Source organism: Mustelus asterias, chromosome 25, assembly GCF_964213995.1.
Source record: "Mustelus asterias chromosome 25, sMusAst1.hap1.1, whole genome shotgun sequence".
Taxonomy (NCBI): domain Eukaryota; kingdom Metazoa; phylum Chordata; class Chondrichthyes; order Carcharhiniformes; family Triakidae; genus Mustelus; species Mustelus asterias.
The window spans coordinates 20,225,571-20,253,487 of NC_135825.1; the positions used below are offsets into that span (position 1 = coordinate 20,225,571).

At 46.3% G+C, this 27,917-nt stretch overlaps 1 protein-coding gene across 1 annotated transcript; it reads left to right on the forward strand.

Moving 5' to 3' along the window:
• Positions 1-11,789: 11,789 nt before the first annotated feature.
• On the forward strand, positions 11,790-27,542 carry LOC144511858 (coagulation factor X-like). Its single transcript, XM_078242251.1, has 4 exons — positions 11,790-11,944; positions 16,150-16,310; positions 22,049-22,079; positions 27,258-27,542. The coding sequence occupies exons 1-4, from the start codon at positions 11,866-11,868 to the stop codon at positions 27,395-27,397; spliced, it is 411 nt and encodes a 136-aa protein (XP_078098377.1). The 5' UTR covers positions 11,790-11,865; the 3' UTR covers positions 27,398-27,542.
• Positions 27,543-27,917: the final 375 nt, after the last annotated feature.

Here is a 27,917-nt window from a genome sequence, read left to right on the forward strand (position 1 = left end):
GGTGGCACAGTGGTTAGCACTGCTACCTCACAGCACTGGGAGCTGGGTTCAATTCCAGCCTTGGGTCACTGTCGGTGTAGAGTTTGCCCATTCTCCCCGTGTCTGCGTGGGTTTCCTCCAGGTGCTCCAGTTTCCTCCCACACTCCAAAGATGTGCAGGTTAGGTGGATTGGTTATGCTAAATTCCCTCTAATGTCTAAAGATGTGCAGGTTAGGTGGGGTAGCCATTATCGATGTGTGGGTTATGGGGATGGAGGGGTAATGGAGGGAGGTGGGGAATGGGCCTAGATAAAGTGCTCTTTTGGAGGATCGTTGCAGACTCGATGGGCCTAATGGCCTCCTTCTGCACTGTATGGATTCTACGGTTCTAAACTGCAAGAGGAAAGTGATGATGAAGTGCCATCACTCAATTTCACACTTGCAGTTACCATCGACTCTGCTTGTATTCTGGACGATTGCACAGAGGTGGGAGGGTGAGACACTGAGCATGGGTGCACACAGGGGGAACGATCATGCACTGGTACCAGCTCTAGCCAGATTCCTCCATTCTCTGTGACAGTGACTGCAGGCTCTCTGGAAAGCCTCTCAAAGCACCAAACGTTTCAGTGTAAACCCCTATCAGCCTCATTCCCTCGGCTGACTCATCCAAGTCGTCATCTGAATCCTTTGAAGCATAATCCGTGTGCGATCTCACCCTCCATGAGCTATTATTGCACTTGGCTGTAGTCCAGCTGTGCTCAGTGCCTCTCCACTTGCAGCACCTTCTGATAACCTGGAGGATTTCTCCAGAGAATTAACTCCCAATGTCCTTTCAGAGAAATGAATTACTTTCACATTACATAGGCTCATATACAAGACTCCTTACAGCAGCCAATGTGTTTGGAGTAATGACACATTTTGAGGTGGGAACATTACACATAACCATTCAATTGGATATTCCACATTCTCAACCAACAATACATACACTGGAGCTTGTACACTTGTGATTTTGTTTCATTTACAAAATTTGGAACTAAGTTAACATGAGTAATTGAGTTGTAGATACAAAATACTTTTTTTGTTCCGGATTTATTTCCTGAACAAATTATTTTTCATTGCGGTTTTTTTCACGGAAGTGAAGTTCATAGAATCATAGAATCCCTACGGTGCAGAAGGCCCTATTCTCATAACCCTACATATTTACCCTGCTAATCCCCCTGATACTAGGGTCAATTTAGCATAGCCAATCAACCTAACCCGCACATCTTTGGAAGTTGGGTAGGGACCTTTAAAGGTTTTGGGGGTGTTGATATTATTCACACCGAGCTGGAGGAAATGCAGTATGATGAGGCCCATCGAGTCTGCACCGACCACAATCCCACCCAGGCCCTACCCCCACATATTTACTTGCTAATCCCTCCAACCTACGCATCTCAGGACTCTAAGGGGCAATTTTTAACCTGGCCAATCAACCTAACCCGCACATCTTTGGACTGTGGGAGGAAACCGGAGCACCCGGAGGAAACCCACGCAGACACGAGGAGAATGTGCAAACTCCACACAGACAGTGACCCGTGCAAATAAAAATAGAATTCCTCTGCAAAGATAGAATGGCTTTCAGCACACAAAGTCCAATTCCTGTAAATGGACATGTCACCAGGTCAATTAAAGATGAATTCCTCATTGGTGCACCCCAATAATTGTTGTTCTGTAGACTGGTAGCTGTTTACAAATCCATGGCTTTTTCCCCAAGCCGACAAACACAATGGGTGGAATTTTCCGGCCGGGTTTGTCCGGAAAACCGGAAAATCCCGCCTGAGGTCAATGGACCTTGCCATGCTCCGTCTCTCGCCCGCTCCAGTTCTCATGGCGGGTGAGCCAGTAAAATTCTGGCCAATGGGTGGGATTATCCAGCTGCTTTCACCCCAAAACCAGAAGTCAATGTGCCTTTGCATAGTCTGCCCCCTCGCCTGCTACGATTCCCATGGCGAGCGGGATGGGAAAACGCCCCCCAATTTCTTTGTCATTTTAAAAAACTGTTTCACCTCTATAACAGAATATGCTGCTGGAAATCTGATCTTGAATTTAATGGTACTCCACCTGATCTACAGGCTCCAAAACACACAACATGGTGAGCAATGAGGTGCGCTCATTCTGTAATGCAAGTGTGCCATCCTCCTTATTGTTGGTTCCTGCATACATGCTAGAAACAGGCACTAGGCTTCTTCCAAATTGGTGACATAACACTTGTCTGAATGTCGCTTTACAAAATCCTTTTCTGACTGATTGCAGTGTATTGCAGTCCGTATTCCATCAGATCCATAGAACCTTCGAATCCCTACACTGCATAAGGAAGGCATTCAACCCATCGAGTCTGCACTGACTTTTCCAAAGTGCATCTTACCCAGGCCCAACCCCCCCCCATCCCATCCTTATAATCCTGCGCATTTAGCATGGCCAATCCACCTAACCTGCACATCTTTGGACTGCGGGAGGAAACCGGAGCACCCAGAGGAAACCCACGCAGACACAGGGAGAACGTGATGCTGTCTGGAAAATGAGACACTTTAATCAGTTCTTATATCTCAAACATTTTACCCAGGTGCCGTTATTCATGAGATGAACAAAAGGACAAGACTCGAAATGCAGTTCAATTCAATTTCATTAACAAGTTCAATAAGTATTAACACACAGTTACTCTTCCCAAATGATTTTAAGTCTGTTTTCCTAAGATTCTAATACTACCCGTGCTGATGAACATGACCGAGCCATGGGTCCATTTCTCGAGCTGCTGCCGCCTCAGGGTCTTTGTCTTTGAAGATGATTCTTGTATGCCATCTTCTGTCCATTTCTGGGTAGCCACCAAGTCCTGTCCAGAGTCTTCTTTGCTGCGGGTCGTGCTATGTCTTTACTGGGGTGGCTTCCAGATATCCCTTCTTATCCCCCTCTTCATGCTTTTCCAGAAGATTCTTTGGCTTCCAGCCAATGAGGTTATTGGGCGGAGATTGCAGCACCCAGTGAGGTTGCAAATCCCTTATTTGGAGGACGCTAGATGTACCCTAAGTGTCCATCACTAGTGTATGCATATTCCACGTCGACCCCTTCCAAATAAGATTGTGATGGGAACCCAAGGCACCAGAGAGTCTGGCCGAAACCAGGAATACATAACTATCTGCCAAATATGATCAAGGTCAAGTCCTTCTGATCTCTGCACCTGGGGCATGCCCAGGCTTGCCCTGACCTGTGTTATTTTTGTCCTTGGCCTGTCCGGGTTCCCAGCAATCCTTGCTGTAGGTATTGTTTGCTGCAGCAGTTTAATTTAGAGTGTCCAATTGTCTGTTGGGCCTTTGTTCCAGGCCATTGGCCACCTGGCCACAGTGCAAATTCCACACAGACAGTTCTATTCCGAATATTACTATACTATTCCAGACTATTCCTAGTATTCCCAGGTTGTTTGTGATGTGGAGTTGCCGGTGTTGTTGGGGTAGGCACAGCAAGTAGTCTCACAACACCAGGTTAAAGTCCAGCAGGTTTATTTGGTAACACGAGCTTTTGGAGCGTTGCCCCTTCATCAGGTGAGTGAAGAGTCCGTTTCACAAACAGGGCATATATAGCCACAAACTCAATTACAAGATAATGGTTGGAATGTGAGTCTTTACAGGTAATCAAGTCTTTATTTATATAAATGATCTGGAAGAAGGAGTAACTGGGGTGATCAGTAAGTTTGCGGACGACACAAAACTGGCAGGACTTGCAGATAGTGAGGAACATTGTCAGAGGCTACAGAAGGATATAGATAGGCTGGAAATTTGGGCAAGGAAATGGCAGATGGAGTTCAATCCTGATAAATGCGAAGTGATGCATTTTGGTGGGAATAATGTAGGGAGGAGCTACACGATAAATGGAAGAACCATAAAGGGTGTAGAGACGCAGAGGGACCTGGGTGTGCAAGTCCACAGATCTTTGAAGGTGACGTCACAGGTGGAGAAGGTGGTGAAGAAGGCATATGGCATGCTTGCCTTTATAGGACGGGGCATAGAGTATAAGAGTTGGGGTCTGATGTTGCAGATGTATAGAACGTTGGTTCGGCCGCATTTGGAATACTGCGTCCAGTTCTGGTCGCCACACTACCAGAAGGACGTGGAGGCTTTGGAGAGAGTACAGAGGAGGTTTACCAGGATGTTGCCTGGTATGGAGGGGCTTGGTTATGAGGAGAGATTGGGGAAACTGGGGTTGTTCTCCTTGGAAAGACGGAGGATGAGGGGAGACTTAATAGAGGTGTATAAAATTATGAAAGGCATAGATAGGGTGAACGGTGGGAAGCTTTTCCCCGGGTCGGTGGTGACGTTCACGAGGGGTCATAGGTTCAAGGTGAAGGGGGGGAGGTTTAACACAGATATCAGAAGGACATATTTCACACAGAGGGTCGTGGGGGCCTGGAATGTGTTGCCGGGCAAGGTGGTGGAGGCGGACACACTGGGAATGTTTAAGACTTATCTAGACAGCTATATGAACGGAGTGGGAATGGAGGGATACAAAAGAGTGGTCTAGTCTGGACCAGGGAGCGGCGCGGGCTAATTGTTCCTGGTTTCTCGTTTCAAGGCTTCATTCTATGATCATCTTGCTGGTGCCAGTACAGAGCGAGACTGCGGATAGTTGGGAACCTGTCTCGGGGGCAGGGAATTCATATGGTGTTCGTGGAAGTGGAAATGACTAGGGTTGGGAAGCATTTCCCGATCAGGGCCATTGTGATCTCCTGGACTCGTTTTGATCGCCTCAGGGGGTCGGAGAGGAATTTCCCAGATTTTTTTCCCCATATTGGCCCTGGGGTTTTTCACTCTGGGTTTTCGCCTCTCCCTGGAGATCACATGGTCTGGAATGGGGGGGTGGGGGTGAGTTAATAGGTTGTAATGAACAAAGCATCGTAGCTGTGAGGGACAGCTCGGTGGATAGGATTTTGGTATGTAGATAGGCTGGAAAATTGGGCGGGGATCCTGGATTCAGGATTCAATCCTGGACCGGGGAGCGGCGCGGGCTTGGAGGGCCGAAGGGCCTGTTCCTGTGCTGTATTGTTCTTTGTTCTTGTTCTTTACAGGCACAGACAATGTGAGTGGAGAAAGGTTAAAGAGGTGTGAATTGTCTCCAGCCAGGACAGTTAGTGAGATTTTGCAAGCCCAGGCAAGTCGTAGGGGTTACAGATAGTGTGACATGAACCCAAGATCCCGGTGAGGCCGTCCTCATGTGTGTGGAACTTGGCTATCAGTTTCTGCTCAGCAATTCTGCGTTGTCATGTGTCGTGAAGGCCGCCTTGGAAAACGCTTACCTGAAGATCAGAGGCTGAATGCCCTTGACTGCTGAAGTGTTCTCCGAAAGGAAGGGAACACTCCTGCCTTGTGATTGTCAAGCGGTGTCCATTCATCCATTGTAGCGTCTGCATGGTCTCGCCAATGTACCATGCCTCAGGACATCCTTCCCGGCAACGTGTCAGGTAGACAATGTTGGCTGAGTCACAGGTGTGTGTACCGTGTACCTGGTGGATGGTGTTCTCACGTGAGATGATGGCATCCATGTCAATAATCCAGCACATCTTGCAGAGGTTGCTGTGGCATGGTTGTGTGGTGTTGTGGTCACTGTTCTCCTGAAGGATGGGTAGTTTGCTCTGTTTGAGGCTGCGCGCTTGTTTGAAGGCATGTAGTGAGGGTGTGGGATGGCCTTGGCGAGATGTTCATCTTCATCAATGACATGTTGAAGGCTCCGGAGAAGATGCCGTAGCTTCTCCACTCTGGGGAAGTACTGGACGATGAAGGGTACTCTGTCTGCCATGTCCCGTGTTTGTCTTCTAGGAGGTCTATGCAGTTTTTCACTGTGGCGCGTCGGAACTGTTGATCGATGAGTTGAACGCCATATCCTGCTCTTATGAGGGCATCTTTCAGCGTCTTACAGACACCTACAGATGCTGAAAGATGCCCTTGTAAGATTTTATATCTCATTCCCGTACTCTGTCTCGTCATTGTTTGAGATCCGACCCACTATAGTGGTGTTGTCAGCAAACTTGAAAATCAAATTGGAGGGGAATTTGGCCACACAGTCATAGGTGTATAAGGAGTATAGTAGGGAGCTGAGAACACAGCCTTGTGGGGCACCGGTGTTGAGGATGATCGTGGAGGAGGTGTTGTTGCCTATCCTTACTGATTGTGGTCTGTGGGTTAGAAGTTCAGGATCCAGTTGCAGAGGGAGGTGCCGAGGCCCAGGCCACGGAGTTTGGAGATGAGTTTTGTGGGAATAATAGTGTTGAAGGCTGAGCTGTAGTCAATAAATAAGAGTCTGACATAGGTGTCCTTGTTATCTAGGTGTTCCAAGGTTGAGTGCAGGGCCAGGGAAATGACGTCCGCTGTGGACCTGTTGCGGCAGTAGGCAAACTGTAGTGGATCCAGGTAGTCCGGGAGGCTGGAATTGATTCGTACCATGACTAACCTTTCGAAGCACTTCATAATGATGGATGTCAGAGCCACCGGACAATAGTCATTAAGGCACGCTGCTTGGTTTTTCTTAGGTACTGGGATGATGGTCGTCATCTTGAAGCAGAGAGGGACCTTGGATTGTTGTAAAGAGAGGTTGAAGATGTCTGTGAATACCCCCGTCAGCTGATCCGCGCAGGATCTGAGTGCACGTCCGGGTATTCCATCCGGGCCATCTTCAATGATGACCCCAGATACAGGTTCATCCAGGGCTTCCAGGGCGGAGGGCATGCTCTTGCTGACCTCTTGCTCAAAATGGGCGTAGAATGCATTGAGCTCATCAGAGAGGGTGCGTTGGAGCCGGCGATTTTACATGCCTTCATCTTGTAGCCTGTTATGTCTTGCAGACCTTGTCATAGTCAGCCGGGATCGGTGTGGCCAGACTGGGACTCTACCTTGGTCCGGTACTGTCTTTTGGCATCTTTGATGGATCTCCTTAGATTGTATCTGGCTTTCTTGTATAGGTCAGTGTCATCTGACTTGAATGCCTCAAACCTGGACTTCAGCAGGCAGTGGATATCCCTGTTTATCCATGGTTTCCGGTTGGGTAACACATGGATTTGCTTCTTTGGCACACAGTCTTCTACACACTTACTAATGAAGTCAGTTACTGTAGTGGCGTACTCGTTCAGGCTGGTCACAGAGTTTTTAAATGCATCACCAGGCAGGACTGCCCTTCCTGTTGGAGAACACTTCAGCAGTCAAGGGCATTCAGCCTCTGATCTTGGGGTAAGCATTCTCCAAGGCGGCCTTCACAACACACAACAATGCAGAATTGCTGAGCAAAAACTGATAGCCAAGTTCCGCACACATGACGACGGCCTCAACCAGGATCTTGGGTTCATGTCACACTATCTGTAACCCCTACGACTTGCCTGGGTTTGCAAAATCTCACTAACTGTCCTGGCTGGAGACAATTCACACCTCTTTAACCTGTGCTTAACCCTCTCTCCATTCACATTGTCTGCACATGTAAAGACTTGATTACCTGTTAAGACTCGCATTCCAACCATTATCTTGTCATTGAGTTTGTGTCTATATATGCCCTGTTTGTGAACCGAACTCTTCACTCACCTGGTGAAGGGGCAACGCTCCAAAAGCTTATGCTACCAAATAAACCTGTTGGACTTTAACCTGGTGTTGTGAGACTACTTACTGTCCCAGGTGTTTGACAGCGGTCTTTCAGAGTACTCCTTGCTAAATTCATGGGCTTCTGCCAGCCTCTTGAATACCATCCCCACCATCACCACCCCCTGCCCTTGACCCCTCACCCCTCTGGCCCTTGGCAGACCAATCTTGGCTCTGCTTGGATGGGCTGACTCTGGGTCTGCACCTGGTTCCTGCAGCCTGCAGACCAATTTCCCATGGTCCTACCTCCAGCTCCATTAGTTACGTACAGTATGGGCAGCACTGGGAGTGCCTCATTCAGACGTGCTACAACGTCCATGCCATGGCACCTGAAATGTGACAACCAGAGTGAAAAAGACACAAAAACCTTTAAACATGTTATTCAAAATCTTGTCCAAAGCATATACTTATGTAAGTATCGCAGTTGCTTGTCGTATTGCTTCCCTTGACCTGAGTTCTGCCTCACTGTTTACATCATGCTATTTCTGTCACTACACGCCAGGGTTAAATTTTCCCATTTAGGGGAAGGTTTCTCATTACTGAGTTCTGACTGAGGCCTCCTGTCTGCGTCTTCAATGCAGGCAGAATGGGGAATTTTCCCGTCCCGCCCGCCACAGGAATCGTAGCGGGTGGGGGGAGGGGGGGGGGGGGTGGGGGGGGGCGGGGGGTGTGGGGGGGGGGGGGTGACCATGCAAAGGTCCATTGATCTCGAGCGGGATTTTCCTGTTTTGGGGCGAACATGGCCTGAAAATCCCACCCTGCACTTTTGCACAATATTTATCTGTGATTTGACATATCCGCCCCTCATGCAATTTAGAAATGTCCTGCTAAATGTGCCTCTCAAGTTTGTTCAATAACAAAAAAAATTCCTTGTTCTTACCAAGCTAGGAATTTTTCTGTCAGGACCCAGAATTTTCCATTTTCCGAGAGCTAAGAAATGATTTTATTTGGTGGCCAACAGAGTGTTTCTGTCACAGTTGGATATTGCAGGTCTTCCAAAATACAGAATCAATTCCCCTGGGAATGGATGCTGACAAAAGATGCATTTTCTTCATAATCTTGTCATCTGAATGCAAATGTCAACACCGAGAAAAACCTGAAAAACCAAACTTGCATCTTCCTTAGCTTAAGCCTGCAGAAGAGAGGGATATATCACCTGGAGGACTTGTTAAATTAGGAAGTGGTTGAGTTCACATGTATTGACTTTGTCTGAAATATCAGGAGAGAAACTCAGTAAGACAGTCTTGCTCCTTAGTTGCAATCTCTGGAGGAATCAAAAACTTCCAGAAAGATCTTTGAATTTCCAGTGGCTGTATGAGAGATTCAGAGACCAGACAATAATTTTGAGACATGGGGGACACACAGTGCAGTGGTAATAGGAGAACTTATTCGGGCAACAAATGTTATACTTAACAAATCAGTGCAATGCTAGTTCAAATGGTTACTGCTTCTCATTGATTGACCCTAGGGGCTTTTGCTGTCGTGTGGCCCCTGTCCTTATTTTCTGTCTCTCTCTGTATTCTTGAAATCTGTGCACAGAACTTCTGCAAGTTCATTCTTTTTGTCCCCTCTGGCTATGGGCCATTCCTGTGTTGTTGTGTTTTGATCTTGTTATCTTTCTGTCAACGCTTCCATTAACTGTAAATTGTGATCACGACCCATAGTCACGGCTCGTGATGGTCCCGACCCACACAGCACTTACTTAGCACAGAAGTGGTTCTAATTAGCTCAGGCCATGTAGGTAGTACTCATGCATCTATAATTAACCCTTCATCTACTAGGAACTCATACGAAATGAATGTAAAATGGAATTCATGACATGTACATGAATAAATGTTTAAAAAGTATAAAAGGTACAAAGTACAAAAAGGTTCACATTTTCAACAGCTAACTGCAAGGATCACACCTCAATATTTCAAGTCTTAAGGTCTTTACTGTAATAAATAGACTAAAAGTACTCTGTCTAAACCCTATTCAATCAGCAAGTTATACTCTAAACAATGGAAAAATTCCTCTGTTAAAATGGCAGAAAATCCCTCTCACGGTTATACTTTACTGAGGTGGACACTGGAATCAGTCTAAAGCTATTTGCAGCTCCCAATGGCTTTCCTTTTACAGCTGGATAATTTCTAATCCATGAATCGATTCTCACAATAAAGGTGACCCTGGAGGTCTGAGCATAAGCTCCAAACTGTCTTCTGCATGGTGAACAATTGAAACGGGCTACCTCTATCTCTCGCTGCTCTCTCTGATTCTTGCAGACTGATCTGTCCATGATGTTCAGGGATCTTTCAGAAAAATCTGCCACCTGATCCTACAATGGCTTCTTATTGACTTCTACCTTCTCAAAGCTCAACTTCATGGCATTGTGAATCACATGGGCCTTGGATCCAGGTAGAAATACTAATTAACTATCCTTTAGACCCCCAACTCCATTCTAGCTTAAAAGTGAATAGATAGTTTAAAGTGTAACTGTTTATGAAACCTGATATTCCTAACACCTCCATGTGACTTGGAGACCAGCAGTCTATCATTAGCACAAGTTGTCATGGTCATTGTTTACATATATGAACATCTCACACCTTCTTCCCAGAGGGACAACCTGGGCTCCCATTTAAACTTTAACAACCAAGCTAGCCAAGCTTGATTTTGGGCAGGATGAAAAACTGGCCACATGATGCCCGTGAGCTCTCCATTTTGCACTAACTTAAGGAGACAGTTGCTAAACACAGCGACCTTACAAATTTCATGTTTGTAACACAGGGCTGGAATTTTCCAGTCCCGCCGCGGCAGCGGTGTTGGTGAGGCTGGAAAACACGGTGGGCCAGCCAAAAGCCCATCGACTTTGGCAGGACCGGGCAATCTCGCCAGCAGGCTGGTGAATCCAGATAATTCCAGCCAGGGTGTCTGCTGAATTTACGTCAGAAAACTGTGACCCACCCAATCTACTCCATAAACCCAAAACAAGCATTAAAAATGATTCAATGTGCACTGTGGTTTGGATTTTCTCATAAGAAATATTCACACACAGGACAACAGCAACAATCTTCCTGGAGGTGTTCTCTTAATTGGTCATCACCAGTCTGTCCTAAAATTCCAGTCTCCACTCTTCTGGCCCACTCAGATGTGCTGCCTCACTAAGAGAGGGAGTGGGTGCTGAGGCAGGAAGGAGAATGAGAGAGAAGGAAAGGAGAGAGTGCAGAATGTAGTGTTACAATCATAGCTGGGTTGCAGAGAAAGAGCAACTTAATGCAAGGTAGGTCCATTCAAAAGTCTGATGGCAATATGGGGCGGCACGGTGGCACAGGGGTTAGCACTGCTGCCTCACAGCGCCAGGGACCCGAATTCGATTCCCGGCTTGGATCACTGTCTGTTTGGAGTTTACACATTCTCCCCGTGTCTGCGTGGGTTTTTCCGGGTGCTCTGGTTTCCTCCCACAGTCCGAAAGACGTGTTGGTTAGGTGCATTGGCCATGCTAAATTCCCCCCCAATGTGCCCGAACAGGCGCAAGAATGTGACGACTAGGGGATTTTCACAGTAACTTCATTGCAGTGTTAATGTAAGCCTACTTGTGACTAATAAATAAACTTAAATAAACTTAAGAAGCTGTTCTTGAGTTGGTTGGTACGAGACCTCAAATTTTTGTATCTTTTTCCCCGACGGAAGAAGATCCAGATGCAGGGGAGTCAGAATTCTTATTTCCTCTGCAGAAGCGGGGCAGACAGGCCCTGACAATCGGAGGGGTAATACCTTCAGCATCAGTGTTGGGATTGCAGTGGTAGCCTTTGACACCGGAGCCCTTGCCTTGACCGATGGAGCCTCCAGTCCTGATTGACTCCCTTCTCGCAACCTAGGAAACCTCAACCAAACCACCTCCTTGCAGTTGGTGGTTCCCCCACATGGTGTGAGGCCACCCCACCACCAATAAAGTGTCATGAGCCCATCAAAATGGGCCCCTGAATTATTTTAATTGGATGCCAAACCTCCAGCTGGCGGGAGGCCAGCTTCACATGTTGTTCTGCTGCTGGTGAATTGGTATGGCGGCTTTTACTGGCCATTCTGTCTCCTAGTCCAACACTAGGGGGCTCTGTGAACTCTTGCAATGACCTTCCAAAATAATTGGTTATTTATTAAGCAAAACAGTTCAACAAGAAAAAGTAAACTGACTATATAAACAGTGAAACATCAGTTTGAGGGAGGTAGAATTATCTTTTACAATACTGCATCCTTCTTATCTTGCGATGATACGTTTTAACATGACAATCATTTTGAGCTATGGGATAATATCATTGCTTCTCTTTGGCTGTCAGGCAAATGACTGTAAGTATCAACACTTTTCATCATAATTCTTCAAGCAATCTGTTTTTAGACATATTTCTCTGGCTCCCTCTGTTGCTCCAACATGTGGCATCGAGTCAGTCCTTGGCTGAGAATAGACTGGTGATCTGACTCGTTCCCTGCCACTTTGACTGCTGTGCCCACTGCCCATTAACCAGCGGCAGTGAGAAACTCTCAGGTCTTCAATCTCTATCCTCAACTGTCTGTGCCTCGTCTTTGTATCACACCCCCTGAGGCATCATTATGATCCGGAACAGGACAAAATTTGGTGTCAATACATTAATGCTTTCAAATTTGGCATGTAACTTTTGCTGGCTTTATGTGATACTAGAATAATAGGGCAGAATTTTCCAAAAAACCCTTGGGCAGGAATCCTCATGCGATCCCCACCGGCTTGGTTGTCACAATTCCCAGCACAATCTTCCAACATTTTGTCATTTTTTGCAGGGGGGGGTGCGTTTTGCGCTGTCATTGAGAGAGACGGGGTCTAAAGATACCGGCAAGTCCAGCTCCTCAGAGATCGGGGTGCCCATTTCCAGTATCATCGCTATCCCCTCCCCCAATCGGTGGCAAAATTGGGCATTCCCATCTCAGAGGAGTGAACTGCCACTATGGGAATGACTTAGGGCCCACCTCCTTCAGCCCCCACTTTCGAGCCCTGTCCTTAGCAGTGCCAACCTGGCAACACTCTGGCATTGTCCTGGCACTGCCAGGGTGCCTGGGCAATGCCAGGGCACTGCCCAGTCATGTCCCTGAACAGCCAGGTGCTCCTCTTGCCTCCAAATCCCCAGCATCATGTTTTTAGAGACCAGTAGTGATTCCAGTCGGCATTGTGGCTACATTCCTAGAAAATATGGCGCTAGGCCAATTCTGAATATGTAAATATATTTAAATTATGGTCATTAGTTTCACGCCCAGCGACGTTATCGGCAGGGCCAGGTTGATCTCACTCTGAGATCTCCCTGTCGCAAATCCATTATGGCCCTCTCACTAGAGCTCCTGGCCATAACGAGATTAACGCATGTGCCGTTCTGGGCCGGAAAATCGCCCCCATAGTATTTGGAATGACTTCCATGAAGGTAATTAAGCAATTGGAAGATGGATTTTGGATAGATCAGCAGAAATTTTAACTTTGACGATCCTGTGAAAACTGGGTGACTGAACAGGTAAAATGCTCTGGGTTACGAAGTTGTCCGGTAGAGCCGCCTACGATTTTGACCCAGGCATCTGGATGGGCAGCTAAGCAGCCCGTGCAAAGCAGACCAGGTCCACTTTGACAAATGGAGATTGGAGACCAACAAAGTCATCCAGCCCTGACTATTAATTTACCACTGACCCGATTGGGAGAATGCTGAGCTTTTCCTGCCAGGTAAAGTCAAGAGAGAAGAGGACATTGGACCAGAGGAAACCATTTTAGATAAGTTATTTTATTTTCCTTATAAGGCTGAGAGGAACATGATTGTTCCTATGGGCTCAGGAAGGTTGAGGCCTTTCCTGCACGTTCCCTTCTGCAAGATCCTCCAAGAATGCCTCCTCACTACAACTACCCGCATGCCAGCGGGCAACTGTGGGTCACGTGTTCAACTGTAGAAACTGGAGCACTAGCTGAAATTGCCTTGGCCTGTTTTCTACTGCCACAGGCTTCTAACTTGCATGGACACCCACCCACTAGAAAACAACCTGGAGTTAAATATCTGGGCTTGAATATGTCAGTTCTGGGTAACAGGCTCACAGGGTGGGATTCTCTGGTCAAGCTCACCCGAAAAATGGAGAATCCCGCCCCACGTCAATGGACCTTTGTGTGGTCCACCACCCCCACCCTGCCACACCCTCCCCCCCCTCCCCTCCCTGTGGCAGGTGGAATAGGAGAATTCCCCCCCACAATCTGCAGAAACCCAGAAAAAGAAGTAATGTGTTAAGGTGAAAATTCCCCACACTCTGCAAAAATTAACATACAGCATAAAATGTGAAAAAGGGTCACAGACAAAGCTTCAGAGTTTTATAACAAAGCTTGCATTATAGCTGAACAGATTATATTGAATGTGGATATGTTTGTGAGGGAGGTGAATACTTGTGTCTTTTTTTATTTGAAATTATCTCCAAGCTCAACAAAGCTAAATAAATAAATAACAACCAGTTTAGTCTGTTTTAGCTGTGTGAGGTTAAAGTGCTCTCACACCAGAATAATTTTTGAAAGGGACTTTTGAGCAATTCTTCCTTCAATATTTTGACAGACTTCCAATGCCAGCCCTGATATCCTGGATATCATTTAAACCAAAATGTCAGCAACAAAGAACAAAGAACAATACAGCACAGGAACAGGCCCTTCGGCCCTCCAAGCCCGCGCCACTCCCCGGTCCAGGATTGAATCCTGAATCCAGGATCCCCGCCCAATTTTCCAGCCTATCTACATACCAATATCCTATCCACCGAGCTGTCCCTCACAGCTACGATGCTTTGTTCATTACAACCTATTAACTCACCCCCACCCCCCCATTCCAGACCATGTGATCTCCAGGGAGAGGCGAAAACCCAGAGTGAAAAACCCCAGGGCCAATATGGGGGAAAAAAATCTGGGAAATTCCTCTCCGACCCCCTGAGGCGATCGAAACGAGTCCAGGAGATCACAATGGCCCTGATCGGAAAATGCTTCCCAACCCTAGTCATTTCCACTTCCACGAACACCATATGAATTCTCTGCCCCCGAGACAGGTTCCCAACTTTCCGCAGTCTCGCTCTGTACTGGCACCAGCAAGATGATCATAGAATGAAGCCTTGAAACGAGAAACAAGGAACAATTAGCCCGCGCCGCTCCCTGGTCCAAACTAGACCACTCTTTTGTATCCCTCCATTCCCACTCCGTTCATATAGCTGTCTAGATAAGTCTTAAACGTTCCCAGTGTGTCCGCCTCCACCACCTTGCCCGGCAACACATTCCAGGCCCCCACCACCCTCTGTGTGAAATATGTCCTTCTGATATCTGTGTTAAACCTCCCCCCCTTCACCTTGAACCTATGACCCCTCGTGAACGTCACCACCGACCCGGGGAAAAGCTTCCCACCGTTCACCCTATCTATGCCTTTCATAATTTTATACACCTCTATTAAGTCTCCCCTCATCCTCTGTCTTTCCAAGGAGAACAACCCCAGTTTCCCCAATCTCTCCTCATAACCAAGCCCCTCCATACCAGGCAACATCCTGGTAAACCTCCTCTGTACTCTCTCCAAAGCCTCCACGTCCTTCTGGTAGTGTGGCGACCAGAACTGGACGCAGTATTCCAAATGCGACCGAACCAACGTTCTATACATCTGCAACATCAGACTCCAACTCTTATACTCTATGCCCCGTCCTATAAAGGCAAGCATGCCATATGCCTTCTTCACCACCTTCTCCACCTGTGACGTCACCTTCAAAGATCTGTGGACTTGCACACCCAGGTCCCTCTGCGTCTCTACACCCTTTATGGTTCTTCCATTTATCGTGTAGCTCCTCCCTACATTATTCCCACCAAAATGCATCACTTCGCATTTATCAGGATTGAACTCCATCTGCCATTTCCTTGCCCAAATCTCCAGCCTATCTATATCCTTCTGTAGCCTCTGACAATGTTCCTCACTATCTGCAAGTCCTGCCAGTTTTGTGTCGTCCGCAAACTTACTGATCACCCCAGTTACTCCTTCTTCCAGATCATTTATATAAATCACAAACAGCAGAGGTCCCAATACAGAGCCCTGCGGTACACCACTAGTCACAGGCCTCCAGCCGGAAAAAGACCCTTCCACTACCACCCTCTGTCTTCTATGACCAAGCCAGTTCTCCACCCATCTAGCCACCTCGCCCTTTATCCCATGGGATCCAACCTTTTTCACTAGCCTACCATGAGGGACTCATTCCCACCCAGTGGGAATTTCAGTGAAGTTCCGTCTGGAGTGCTGACTTTTGACACATGGCAGAATTGTAGCGGGGGGACAGAAAATTCGGCAGACCATATGAAGGTCCGTCGACCTTGGGAGGGAATTTCCGGTTTTGGGGACTGTGCAGCCATAAAACTCCGCCCTTACTTTCATTTATATAGCGCCTTCCACAACCTCCGGATATCACAGAAGACTTGACAGCCATCAGTGTTACTATGTTACAATATATGCACTCAGGCGCATGGTTTCGAATAATATGGATGTGTTATTGAGTATTTTTACAGAAACCGGATGCTGCGCGGTTCCTGTCTCGATTTCGCAGAGCTAACTATTTTATCGAGGAAGCCAGTGAAGGGAATCTGGAAAGAGAGTGTTTGGAAGAAACCTGTTCCAGAGAAGAGGTTCGAGAGATTTTTGAAGATGACACGAACACAGTAAGGCCCAAGTTTTAAGACTCATTTTAGTCTCTGTGTCCCATTCTCACTGTTTCTCATTTTCATTCTTTCTCTGATCACATAACTGGGAGGATTCCAGGTGCTCAGAATAATAAGGTTGATGCAATATGAAACTTACTGTTGACATTGCTTGTTACAAGGTGAGGCAGTCTCCTCTTACCTTGGCTGGATTAGCAAGATCACTGAGCGGCTTATGAGCTGCCATGTGGAGATTGGTTGAGGTGGCATTGACTGACGAGCTGTACTTGGACCATTGCTTCTGGTTGGCAGCTTTGCCTCAGGTGGCAGCTCCCTCCTCGACTTCTTTGGGCCACCCGCCGTTTACACTGAAGTACAGAAGCTTGGTAGATGTGTGCTCAGTTACAGCGCTCTCAGATCGGATGCAGTTGCTCACAGTTTTTAAAATAACCTGCCCCTTTAATCTGCTGAATCCTGAGGCCAGCTCCCAATAACAGCAATAGTAAAACACTACAGATGCTGCAAATCTGAAATAAAAATAGAAAGTGCTGGATATATTCAGCATGTCTGGAAGTACCTGTCAAGGGGAAATGAGGGTTAATGGCCAGAATTAACCCCCACCCCCCCCCCGCCCCATTTTGGATATAAATGGTGTGCAGTGGTGGCTTTCACCCCAGACTTTGGGGTGAGTGCAATATTCATACCGACCAACAGCGCCACGCTGGGTTTTCATGAATGCCAGTGAGACTGGTGCGGGTATGGGCCTGGTCTGCCCACTGCCTTCCCTCATACTCTGGGAGGGCTGCGTCTGAAATAGAGTAAGAAGTTTAACAACACCAGGTTAAAGTCCAACAGGTTTATTTGGTAGCAAAAGCCACACAAGCTTTCGGAGCTCTAAGCCCCTTCTTCAGGTGAGTGGGAATTCTGTTCACAAACAGAGCATATAAAGACACAAACTCAATTTACATGAATAATGGTTGGAATGCGAATACTTACAACTAATCAAGTCTTTAAGAAACAAAACAATGTGAGTGGAGAGAGCATCAAGACAGGCTAAAAAGATGTGTATTGTCTCCAGACAAGACAGCCAGTGAAACTCTGTGGGGGTTACAGATAGTGTGACATGAACCCAATATCCTGGTTGAGGCCATCCTCGTGTGTGCGGAACTTGGCTATCAGTTTCTGCTCAGCGACTCTGCGCCGTCGTGTGTCGCGAAGGCCGCCTTGGAGAACGCTTACCCGAATATCAGAGGCCGAATGCCCGTGACCGCTGAAGTGCTCCCCAACAGGAAGAGAACAGTCTTGCCTGGTGATTGTCGAGCGGTGTTCATTCATCCGTTGTCGCAGCGTCTGCATAGTTTCCCCAATGTACCATGCCTCGGGACATCCTTTCTTGCAGCGTATCAGGTAGACAACGATGGCCGAGTTGCAAGAGTATGTACCGTGTACCTGGTGGATGGTGTTCTCACGTGAGATGATGGCATCTGTGTCGATGATCCGGCACGTCTTGCAGAGGTTGCTGTGGCAGGGTTGTGTGGTGTCACGGTCACTGTTCTCCTGAAGGCTGGGTAGTTTGCTGCGGACAATGGTCTGTTTGAGGTTGTGCGGTTGTTTGAAGGCAAGAAGTGGGGGTGTGGGGATGGCCTTGGCGAGATGTTCGTCTTCATCAATGACATGTTGAAGGCTCCGGAGGAGATGCCGTAGCTTCTCCGCTCCAGGGAAGTACTGGACAACGAAGGGTACTCTGTCCACTGTGTCCCATGTTTGTCTTCTGAGGAGGTCGGTGCGATTTTTCGCTGTGGCGCGTTGGAACTGTTGATCAATGAGTCGAGCGCCATATCCTGTTCTTATGAGGGCATCTTTCAGCGTCTGGAGGTGTCTGTTGCGATCCTCCTCATCCGAGCAGATCCTGTGTATACGGAGGGCTTGTCCGTTGTCCCACTCACATTGTTTTGTTTCTTAAAGACTTGATTAGTTGTAAGTATTCGCATTCCAACCATTTTTCATGTAAATTGAGTTTGTGTCTTTATATGCTCTGTTTGTGAACAGAATTCCCACTCACCTGAAGAAGGGGCTTGCAGCTCCGAAGGCTTGTTTGGCTTTTGCTACCAAATAAACCTGTTGGACTTTAACCTGGTGTTGTTAAATTTCTTACTGTGTTTACCCCAGTCCAACGCCGGCATCTCCACATCTGAAATAGAGCACAGTAAGAAGTCTCACAACACCAGGTTAAAGTCCAGCAGGTTTATTTGGTAGCAAACGCCACAGTTTTATTTGGTGGCTTGATACCAAATAAGCCTGTTGGACTTTAACCTGGTGTTGTGAGACTTCTTACTGCGCTTACCCCAGTCCAATGCCGGCACCTCCACATTATGAAATAGAGACCAGCATTGTGACTTTGGAAGGGGGTGGGGGGTGGGGGGGGGGCGGGCGGGGGGGGGGGGGGGGGGGCGTGGGGGGTGAAGGTTAAGGTTAAGGATGGCAGAGCCATGGGGAAAAAGGAACAATTGAGGATTGGAGGGTTCGGTCGATTAGTGGGGGAAGGGGGGGTCGGTGAGGAAGAAGGAGACATGGGTGACAATGGGTAATGGTTGGAGAGGGGAAGCTACGATGGCAAGTAGAGGGGAGACCAAGGGTGGGCAAACTGGAGGCAAACATGGAAGAATAGAACACAGACATAGCAGGGGGTGGAAATAAACAAAATTGTATGAATGGGAGGAGGTGCATGTAGACTCCAGAATACAAGAGTGGGTTGTGTTAGTATGGCTCAAGAGGGATTGGTTGCAAAAAGGAGATGGGGGAGGGGAATTGCTTGTACATGCGGGACGTGTTGCACAGAGACTCATGGAGGTGGGGTAGACAGACACCTGTGTTGTCAGGAGTAAAGAAAGAATGGGAGAGCACATGAAATATCATTCGTAGTCCCTGGTCTGCAGACAGGTTGGCAGTCTTGGGGCTTTGTGTACTTCATAGTCAGGGTGAGAGAGTAAAGAAAGTCCTTGTGCTTTGAGGACCATGGGAGCTGTTCCGCATATCTATGGTCTGTTGTGCTCTTCACAACTGGGCTCTTCAAAGGGGGAATCCCTTGCCAGAGTGGGTGAGATCATTCATCCTCTTCCTTCATATCTCAGGCAGGTATCTGACGCACTGACCTCCCTTGCAATCTGTCTCCCAGCTCGGCGCTGTGAGGCTGGTTGGCCATCTCTGGGGTAGGGGCCATCTCAACGTGATTACCCATTAGATAACAGCAGGGTGGACGCATCAGTTGCCAACCTGCCATGTAGTTTGGAAAGACACTCGCCAATGCATAATTAGCTTCCGAGCTCAAAATCGGGCACAATTTCCCATCATGCTGCTTGGTAGGAAATGTGGCATGGATCCCGCCCACAATGGCACTTAGCTTCAAAAAGTGGAAAATTCCGCCCGATGTTTCGAGCCAAATATGACTCTTCCTCAGAACAGAAGGTGGGTAGAAATGTGATGGGCTTCATAATGTCGAAGTGGGGAGGGGGATGAAGAACATTAGAAACATAGAAACATAGAAAAACTACAGCAGAAAACAGGCCCTTCGGCCCACAAGTTGTGCCAAACATATCCCTACCTTTTAGGCCTACCTATAACCCTCCATCCTATTAAGTCCCATGTACTCATCCAGGAGTCTCTTAAAAAACCCTATTGAGTTTGCCTCCACCACCACTGACGGCAGCCGATTCCACTCGCCCACCACCCTCTGTGTGAAAAACTTCCCCCGAACATTTCCCCTGTACCTACCCCCCAGCACCTTAAACCTGTGTCCTCTCGTAGCAGCCATTTCCACCCTGGGAAAAAGCCTCTGAGAGTCCACCCGATCTATGCCTCGCAACATCTTATATACCTCTATTAGGTCTCCTCTCATCCAACGTCTCTCCAAGGAGAAAAGACCGAGCTCCCTCAGCCTATCCTCATAAGGCATGCCACTCAGGATGGGAGAAATTAAATTACAAAGATGCCATGGAACAAAAAGCAAAGGGAGTGGTAATAATTATAGTAAAGGAGTAAAACATTTGTCCAGAGTATAAATGTTGAAGTAATGAACAGCTCTGTCCAAAAGCAGCAACATGATAAACAAAATTCAAAAAGGCACATGACAAAAAGGCAGAGTCAAAATGGAGTTCCTGGTCTGAAATTGTTGAACCCACTGTTGAGACCAAAAGACTGGAGAGTGCCCCAGTCAGAAAATGAGGTCCTGTTCCTCAAGCTTGCAGTGAGCTTCACTGTAACAGTGCCACAGGCTGAGGATGTAAGTAAAAACTGAAGTAAAGTTTATTTATTTGCTACAAGAAGGCTTACATTAACACTGCAATGAAGCTACTGTGAAAATTCCCTCGTCGCCACACTCCGGTGCCTGTTCGGTACACTGAGGGTGAATGTAGTATGGCCAATGCACCCTAACCAGCACGTCTTTCGGACTGTGGGAGTAAATCGGAGCATCCAGAGGAAACCCCACCCTGACGTGGGGAGAATGTGCAGACTCCACCCAGACAGTGACCCAAGCCATGAAGCCAGGTCCCTGGCACCATGAGGCAGCAGTGCCAACCACTGTACCATCGTGCCGCAGGTGTGAGAGAAAGGCGGTGAATTGACAGTCAAATGTTTGAGGTCAAGCTTGCAAACCGAATGGAGGTATTCGGCAAAGCAATCACCTAATCTGCGTTTGGTCTCTCCCCATGTAAAGCAGACCGCATTGTGAACAGTGAACATAGTATATTTAGTCAAAAAAAGTCAGAAAATTATCTTCAGCAGATTAAACAGCCAGGTGGCTTTAAAAACTGCATGAAACAATGTGTAACAATGACAGAAACATCAGCCGAAATAATGCACAATAACATTGAATTGAAATCAATGAAGTAACTTGGAAATACCAACCCTAAAAACGAAGTGACTTTAAAGTGAAACAACTTAAAGTGGAGTAACCTAAAATGAGGACTTATGGAATGCAGGGGGTGATTCTATAATCAATGCTGTTAAGTGGGAAGCAATGCTCAAAATTTGTGTACCTCACTAATTCATCAGTGTGCAGACCCTGATACTGCTTAACTTAATGGATGGAAGATGATAGGCTGTGATATCTCTCTAAATACAGCTCTCAACGATTAACACCAGATTGAAGAATCACTCTCTTCGGAATTCACTCCTTAAACATTTGCATCTTTCCACTGCCTTCAACTTTTTAAGTCCTCGATTCTTGCAAAGGGCGGCACGGTAGCACAGTGGTTAGCACTGCTGCTTCACAGCTCCAGGGTCCCGGGTTCGATGCTCGGGTCACTGTCTGTGTGGAGTTTGCACATTCTCCTCGTGTCTGCGTGGGTTTCCTCCAGGTGCTCCGGTTTCCTCCCACAGTCCAAAGATGTGCGGGTTAGGTTGATTGGCCAGGTTAAAAAAAAAAATTGCCCTTTAGAGTCCTGGGATGCGTAGGTTAGAGGGATTAGTGGGTAAAAATATGTGGGGATAGGGCCTGGGTGGGATTGTGGTCGGTGCAGACTCGATGGGCCGAATGGCCTCCTTCTGCACTGTAGGGTTTCTATGATTCTTCATAATATATTTCTCCTTCTTTGGCTTGGCATCATTTTGCATACAATCTGTGAGATTCTTTGAGATATTTTGGCCTTAAAGAATTGATATAAATGTACATTGTTGATATCATGATTGTCAAAATGTTTTTCGGTATGGTTTACAATCCTTATAGCTGTGAGTCTTACATCTCTCTCTTTCATTTGTAGGATGCATTCTGGAATATTGTATCCAAAGCAGGTATGTATGAAACTTTTTATTTTAATAATGTAACTCGGGTGAAAATTCACTAGCTATGGTAGACAACTTGTGTGATTTCCCATCAATACGCTTAATTTCGAAATAATTTCAGAATAATTTTGTTTATGAGTGTGTTCAATGGATCTTAATACTTGAAACGGAGGAACAATAGAAACGCAAAATCTATGCCACCAAATCATGCTTGACAAATCTATTGGAATTCTTTGAGGATGTAACTAGTAGAGTTGACTGAGGAGAACCAGTGGATGTGGTTTATTTAGACTTTCAGCAGTCCTTTGACAAGGTCTCGCATAACAGACTACTATGTAAAGTTAAAGCACATGGGATTGTGGGTAGTGTCTTGAGATGGAAGCTGGTTAGCAGATGGAAAGCAAAGAGTTGGCAACTTTTCCAAGTTGGCAGGCAGTGACTAGTGAGGTACCGCAGGGATCTGTGCTGGAACCCCAACTGTTCACATTATATATTGATTTGGAAGAGGAAACTAAGCGTATTATCTCCAAATTTGAAGAGGTGGGAGAGTGAGCTGTCAGAAGGAATGCAGAAATGCTTCAGCGTGATTTGGACAGCTGAGTGTGTGGGCATATGCATAGCAGATGCAGTATAATGTGGATAACTGTGAGGTTATTCACTTTGGTAGCAATAATAGGAAGACAGATTATTACTTGAAATGGCGTAAATTGAGAGAGGTGGGTACTCAGCAAGACCTTGGTGTCCTCGTGCATCAGTCGCTGAAAGTAAGTGTGCAGGTTCAGCAGGCAGTAAAGAAGGCAGATGGTATGTTGGCCTTCACAGCGATAGGATTTGAGTATAGGAATAGGGATGTTTTACTACAATTGTATAGGGCATTGGTGAGGCCACACCTGGAGTATTGTGTGCAGTTTTAGTGTCCTTATCTGAGGAAGGATGTCCTTGCAATAGAGGGAGTACAGCAATGGTTTACCAGGCTGATTCCTGGGATGGCAGGTCTGTCATATGAGGAGGGACTAAGTTGGTTAGGATTATATTCATTGGAGTTTAGAAGAGTGAGCGGAAACTTATAAAATTCTAACAGGGTTAGACAAGGGAGATTCAGAAATAATGTTCCTGATGGTGGGGGAGTCCAGAACTAGGAGTCATAGTTTGAGGATAAGGGGTAAACCTTTTAGAATAAGGTGAGGAGAAATTTCTTCACACAGATGATGGTGAATGTAGGGAATTCACGACCACAGAAAGTAGTTGAAGCCAAAACGTTGTCTGATTTCAAGGAGAAATTAGATATTGCTCTTGGGGCTAAAAGGATTATGAGATATGGGAGAAAGGGGGGGATCAGGATATTGAATTTGATGATCAACATGATCAAAATGAATGGCGGAGAAGTCTCAAAGGGCTGAATGGCCTACTCCTGTTTCTAGTTTCTATGCTTCTATACCCAATTACTGTTCAGTATAAGCATGATAACAATAAGACTATTAGCACAGAGAATTGCAAGAAGATGATTTTATTTTAAACAACAAAGTAATGACTTGGTTTTGGGTTTAAATTGTGATATGTCCAATGTGGAATCCTGTACTTTACCCGGAAAGCGAGTCCTGCACGGGAGGTTGTCCTGAGGTTAGGGAACTTGGAATGGATTTCCCAAATGTTCTGCAGAATTTAACCATGTGGCTCCTTTAAGTGGGATTCCTGTCAACAGTCAGCCTGACTGATACATGGAGGCATGTCTAGTGATGCCTCCAGGGCCGAAGGTTACAACAGCATTGAAGTGAGGTAATGAGAGAAATCACTCTGTGCAGTTCAGATCATTTAAGTGGGGAGGTCCTATTGTAGTGAGCGGGGGAGGCTCTGACGGTGGGGAAAATTAGGTAGCCACATCGTGTGGATTAGCTGGGTTAATTTCAGTGGCGAAGAAGCACTTTTTCTCCTCTTTACCCCCAAGCAGTGCTGCAAAGAAACCTGCCTCAAGGATTCAACCTCTCTTACTTCTTTTTAATCTGCCAAGAAAATTCACCGGTATGTGGATAAAAGCAGAATAACTGTTAAAATGAAGGCACACAGCCTAATCATACATTAACAGGTCAATCCACCCCGTGCAGGCAGGTTGTCTGCCTCTCTGCCTGCCTCTATTAAAACTGAAAATGGATGGCTTCAGTTTATGTTCTAGATTATTTCCATTTTACCTCTGGCACAGGCAAAACCCATCCATTTTTGACAACATAGATTCAACTGAAACCATCTGCCAAAATTGTCAAATTATAAATCCTCTTATGCCAATTTCATGTCCCAGTTACAGAGTAAGAAGGGTTTACCTTCAATGACGATCATTCCTAATTAGAATATTTACTTCATCATCCAATACGTTTTAAAGCCTTTTTTAAAAGCTTAGCTCGGTGCGCAGCGCACCAAATTATTATTCTGCATTTCCAAGTAACGGGACTACCTCAACCAGTCAAAATTACTTTTGTTTCCCCAAACGAGAAACATCATCTTGCTATTCCTGAACACAGCTGTGGCCTCTTTTTCATTGGGGAGGATTGAAATGCATCAGGGCCTCACAATTCTGGCTTAACGGGGCAGCACGGTGGCACAGTGGTTAGCACTGCTGCCTCACAGCACCAGGGACCGGGGTTCGATTCCCGGCTTGGGTCACCGTCTGTGTGGAGTCTGCACTTTCTCCCCATGTCTGCGTGGGTTTCCTCCGGGTGCTCCGGTTTCCTCCCACATTCTGAAAGACGTGCTGGTTAGGTGCATTGACCCGAACAGGTGCCGGAGTGTGGCGACTAGGGGAATTTCACAGTAACTTAATTGCAATGTTAATGTAAGCCTTACTTGTGACTAATAAATAAAATTTAAACTAGACTAATGGCACAGTAGACTTGTAGCTTAGATCCTTGGAGGAGCACACTGAGCATTGCCGAGAACTTCTTAATAAATTCATCGTGGAATTAAACCAGCCTGAGTGACTGCTCTTTTGTAGAGTTTATGATGGAGAGAGTTGAAAATGGCCTCTGAAGTTTTGTGTTTAAAGAAAGTCCAAACACCAGAAATATTTTTGAGACGTGCACGTGGGATGTTTAAAACTATACAATGCATGCACATGCTCAGACTTAAAACATTGAAACGGTGGTGAGAAAATGATACAAGTATTGGGTGGTATAGTGGAAGAAGGCAGTGATGCGAGGCAATACATTCTGCCTTCCTACTGGCAGCTCATTCAGGTGTCTGAATCATCACCACTGTGAAACCATGAACAATTTGATTTATTTACTTATCTATTTATTAGTGTCACAAGTAGGCTTACATTAACACTGCAATGAAGTCACTGTGAAAATCCCCTAGTCACCACACTTTGGCGCCTGTTTTGGGTACACTGAGGGAGAATTTAGCATGGCCAATACACCTAACCAGCACATCTTTCTGACTGTGGAAGGAAACCGGAGCACCCGGAGGAAACCCATGCAGACACGGGGATAACGTGCGGACTCTGCATAGACTGTTACCCTAGGCTGGATCAAACCCAGGTACCTGGCACGGTGAGGCAGCAGTGCTAACCAGCATGCCACTTTGCCACCCCTTTATTGGACTTTGGACTTTAGATTTTGGACTTTGATGGTCATCAGCTTTGGATACCATAGATCATGATGACGGGACTGGGAGCATTCTGGCCAAGTTTGCCGATGATACAAAGATAGGTGGAGGGGCAGGTAGTATTGAGGAGGTGGGGAGGCTGCAGAAAGATTTAGACAGTTTAGGAGAGTGGTCCAAGAAGTGGCTGATGAAATTCAACGTGGGCAAGTGCGAGGTCGTACACTTTGGAAAAAAGAATAGAGGCATGGACTATTTTCTAAACGGTGACAAAATTCATAATGCTAAAGTGCAAAGGGACTTGGGAGTCCTAGTCCAGGATTCTCTAAAGGTAAACTTGCAGGTTGAGTCCGTAATTAAGAAAGCAAATGTAATGTCATTTATCTCAAGAGGCTTGGAATACAAAAGCAGGGATGTACTTCTGAGGCTTTATAAAGCACTGGTTAGGCCCCATTTGGAGTACTGTGAGCAATTTTGGGCCCCACACCTCAGGAAGGACATACTGGCACTGGAGCGGGTCCAGCGGAGATTCACACGGATGATCCCAGGAATGGTAGGCCTGACATACGATGAACGTCTGAGGATCGTGGGATTATATTCATTGGAGTTTAGGAGGTTGAGGGGAGATCTGATAGAAACTTACAAGATAATGAACGGCTTAGATAGGATGGACGTAGGGAAGTTGTTTCCATTAACAGGGGAGACTAGGACGCGGGGGCACAGCCTTAGAATAAAAGGGAGTCACTTTAGAACAGAGATGAGGAGAAATTTCTTCAGCCAGAGAGTGGTGGGTCTGTGGAATTCATTGCCACAGAGGGCTGTGGAGGCCGAGACGTTGAGCGTCTTCAAGACAGAAATTGATAAATTCTTGATTTCTCGAGGAATTAAGGGCTATGGGGAGAGAGCGGGTAAATGGAGTTGAAATCAACCATGATTGAATGGTGGAGTGGACTCGATGGGCCGAATGGCCTTACTTCCGCTCCTATGTCTTATGGTCTTATGGTCTTATGAAGATGGTCATTTAACTCAGGTAGTTTTCAACTTGGCAGGAATAGCAAGAAACATCGGCACAGTAGCACAGTGGTTAGCACTGCTGCTTCACAGCGCCAGGGACCCTGGTTCGATTCCCGGCTTGGGTCGCTGTCTGTGCAGAGTCTGCACATTCTCCCTGTGCCTGCGTGGGTTTCCTCTGGGTGCTCTGGTTTCCTCCCACATTGGGCCCGAACAGGCGCTGGACTGTGGTGACTAGCGGAATTTCACAGTAACTTCATTGCAGTGTTAATGTAAGCCTTACTTGTGACCAATAAATAAACTTACTTAGTTTCCAATGTGTTAACTGTGATGAGATACATGGCATGGGTAGCATACGTACCAAGGCTACAAGTTTGCTATTCTGGGTATGGGCTGAAGCAGTTTTACTCTCAGTATCCGCAAATATTGCTTTACTTATTGATCAATTTATTCTACATCACAATTAGGTCACTCTCATTATACAAAATTCAATTAAACCTTCACAACTTTATTGTAAAGTTTTTCTATAGTAATTTGTCCTTGGTCGGAGTAACGGTATGTTCCAATTATATTTGCTAAATCTAGGTTCCATTTGGACAATTGCAAAGAAAGTTCTTGAAGAGCAAAGGAAAATTGAGACTATTGAAAGGGAACTCAAAGAAATAAAAGAGAAAATCAGAGTCTCTGAAAATCAGCTCCTTGCCGAGTTGGAAGCTTATATTTGATAATAAATAATTCCTTATTTTCACCATTATGATCTGTTACGGCTATGTCAAAATGTTATGCTTCTGTTAATTTTGTCCTGCAAAGTTTTACAGATTGATAAAATTTCAATGAACGCTGATTAATAAAGGTCATATTAGGAATGTGTTGGGCCTACTTCACTTGTGTCTTTGTAAGCTGTAGCTTGAAGTGTTGGTGTTGCCTGAAGCCTTGATTTCATTGATGGAATTTTAAAAGATGTGAAAAATATCAGCTTGAAAATGATTTTTTATTCGCACTTTTGAGGTGTCTCGTCTGAATGACCTATAAATAATAATTAGAATAGAATCATACACTTATTACAGAGCAGAAGGAAGCCATTCAGCCCATCGCGTCCACACCGACCACAATCCCACCCCGGCCCTATCCTCACAACCCCACGCACTTACCCGAGCTAGTCCCCCTGACACTAAGGGGCAATTTAGCATGGCCAATCCACCCTAACCCACACATCTTTGGACTGTGGGAAGAAACTGGAGGACC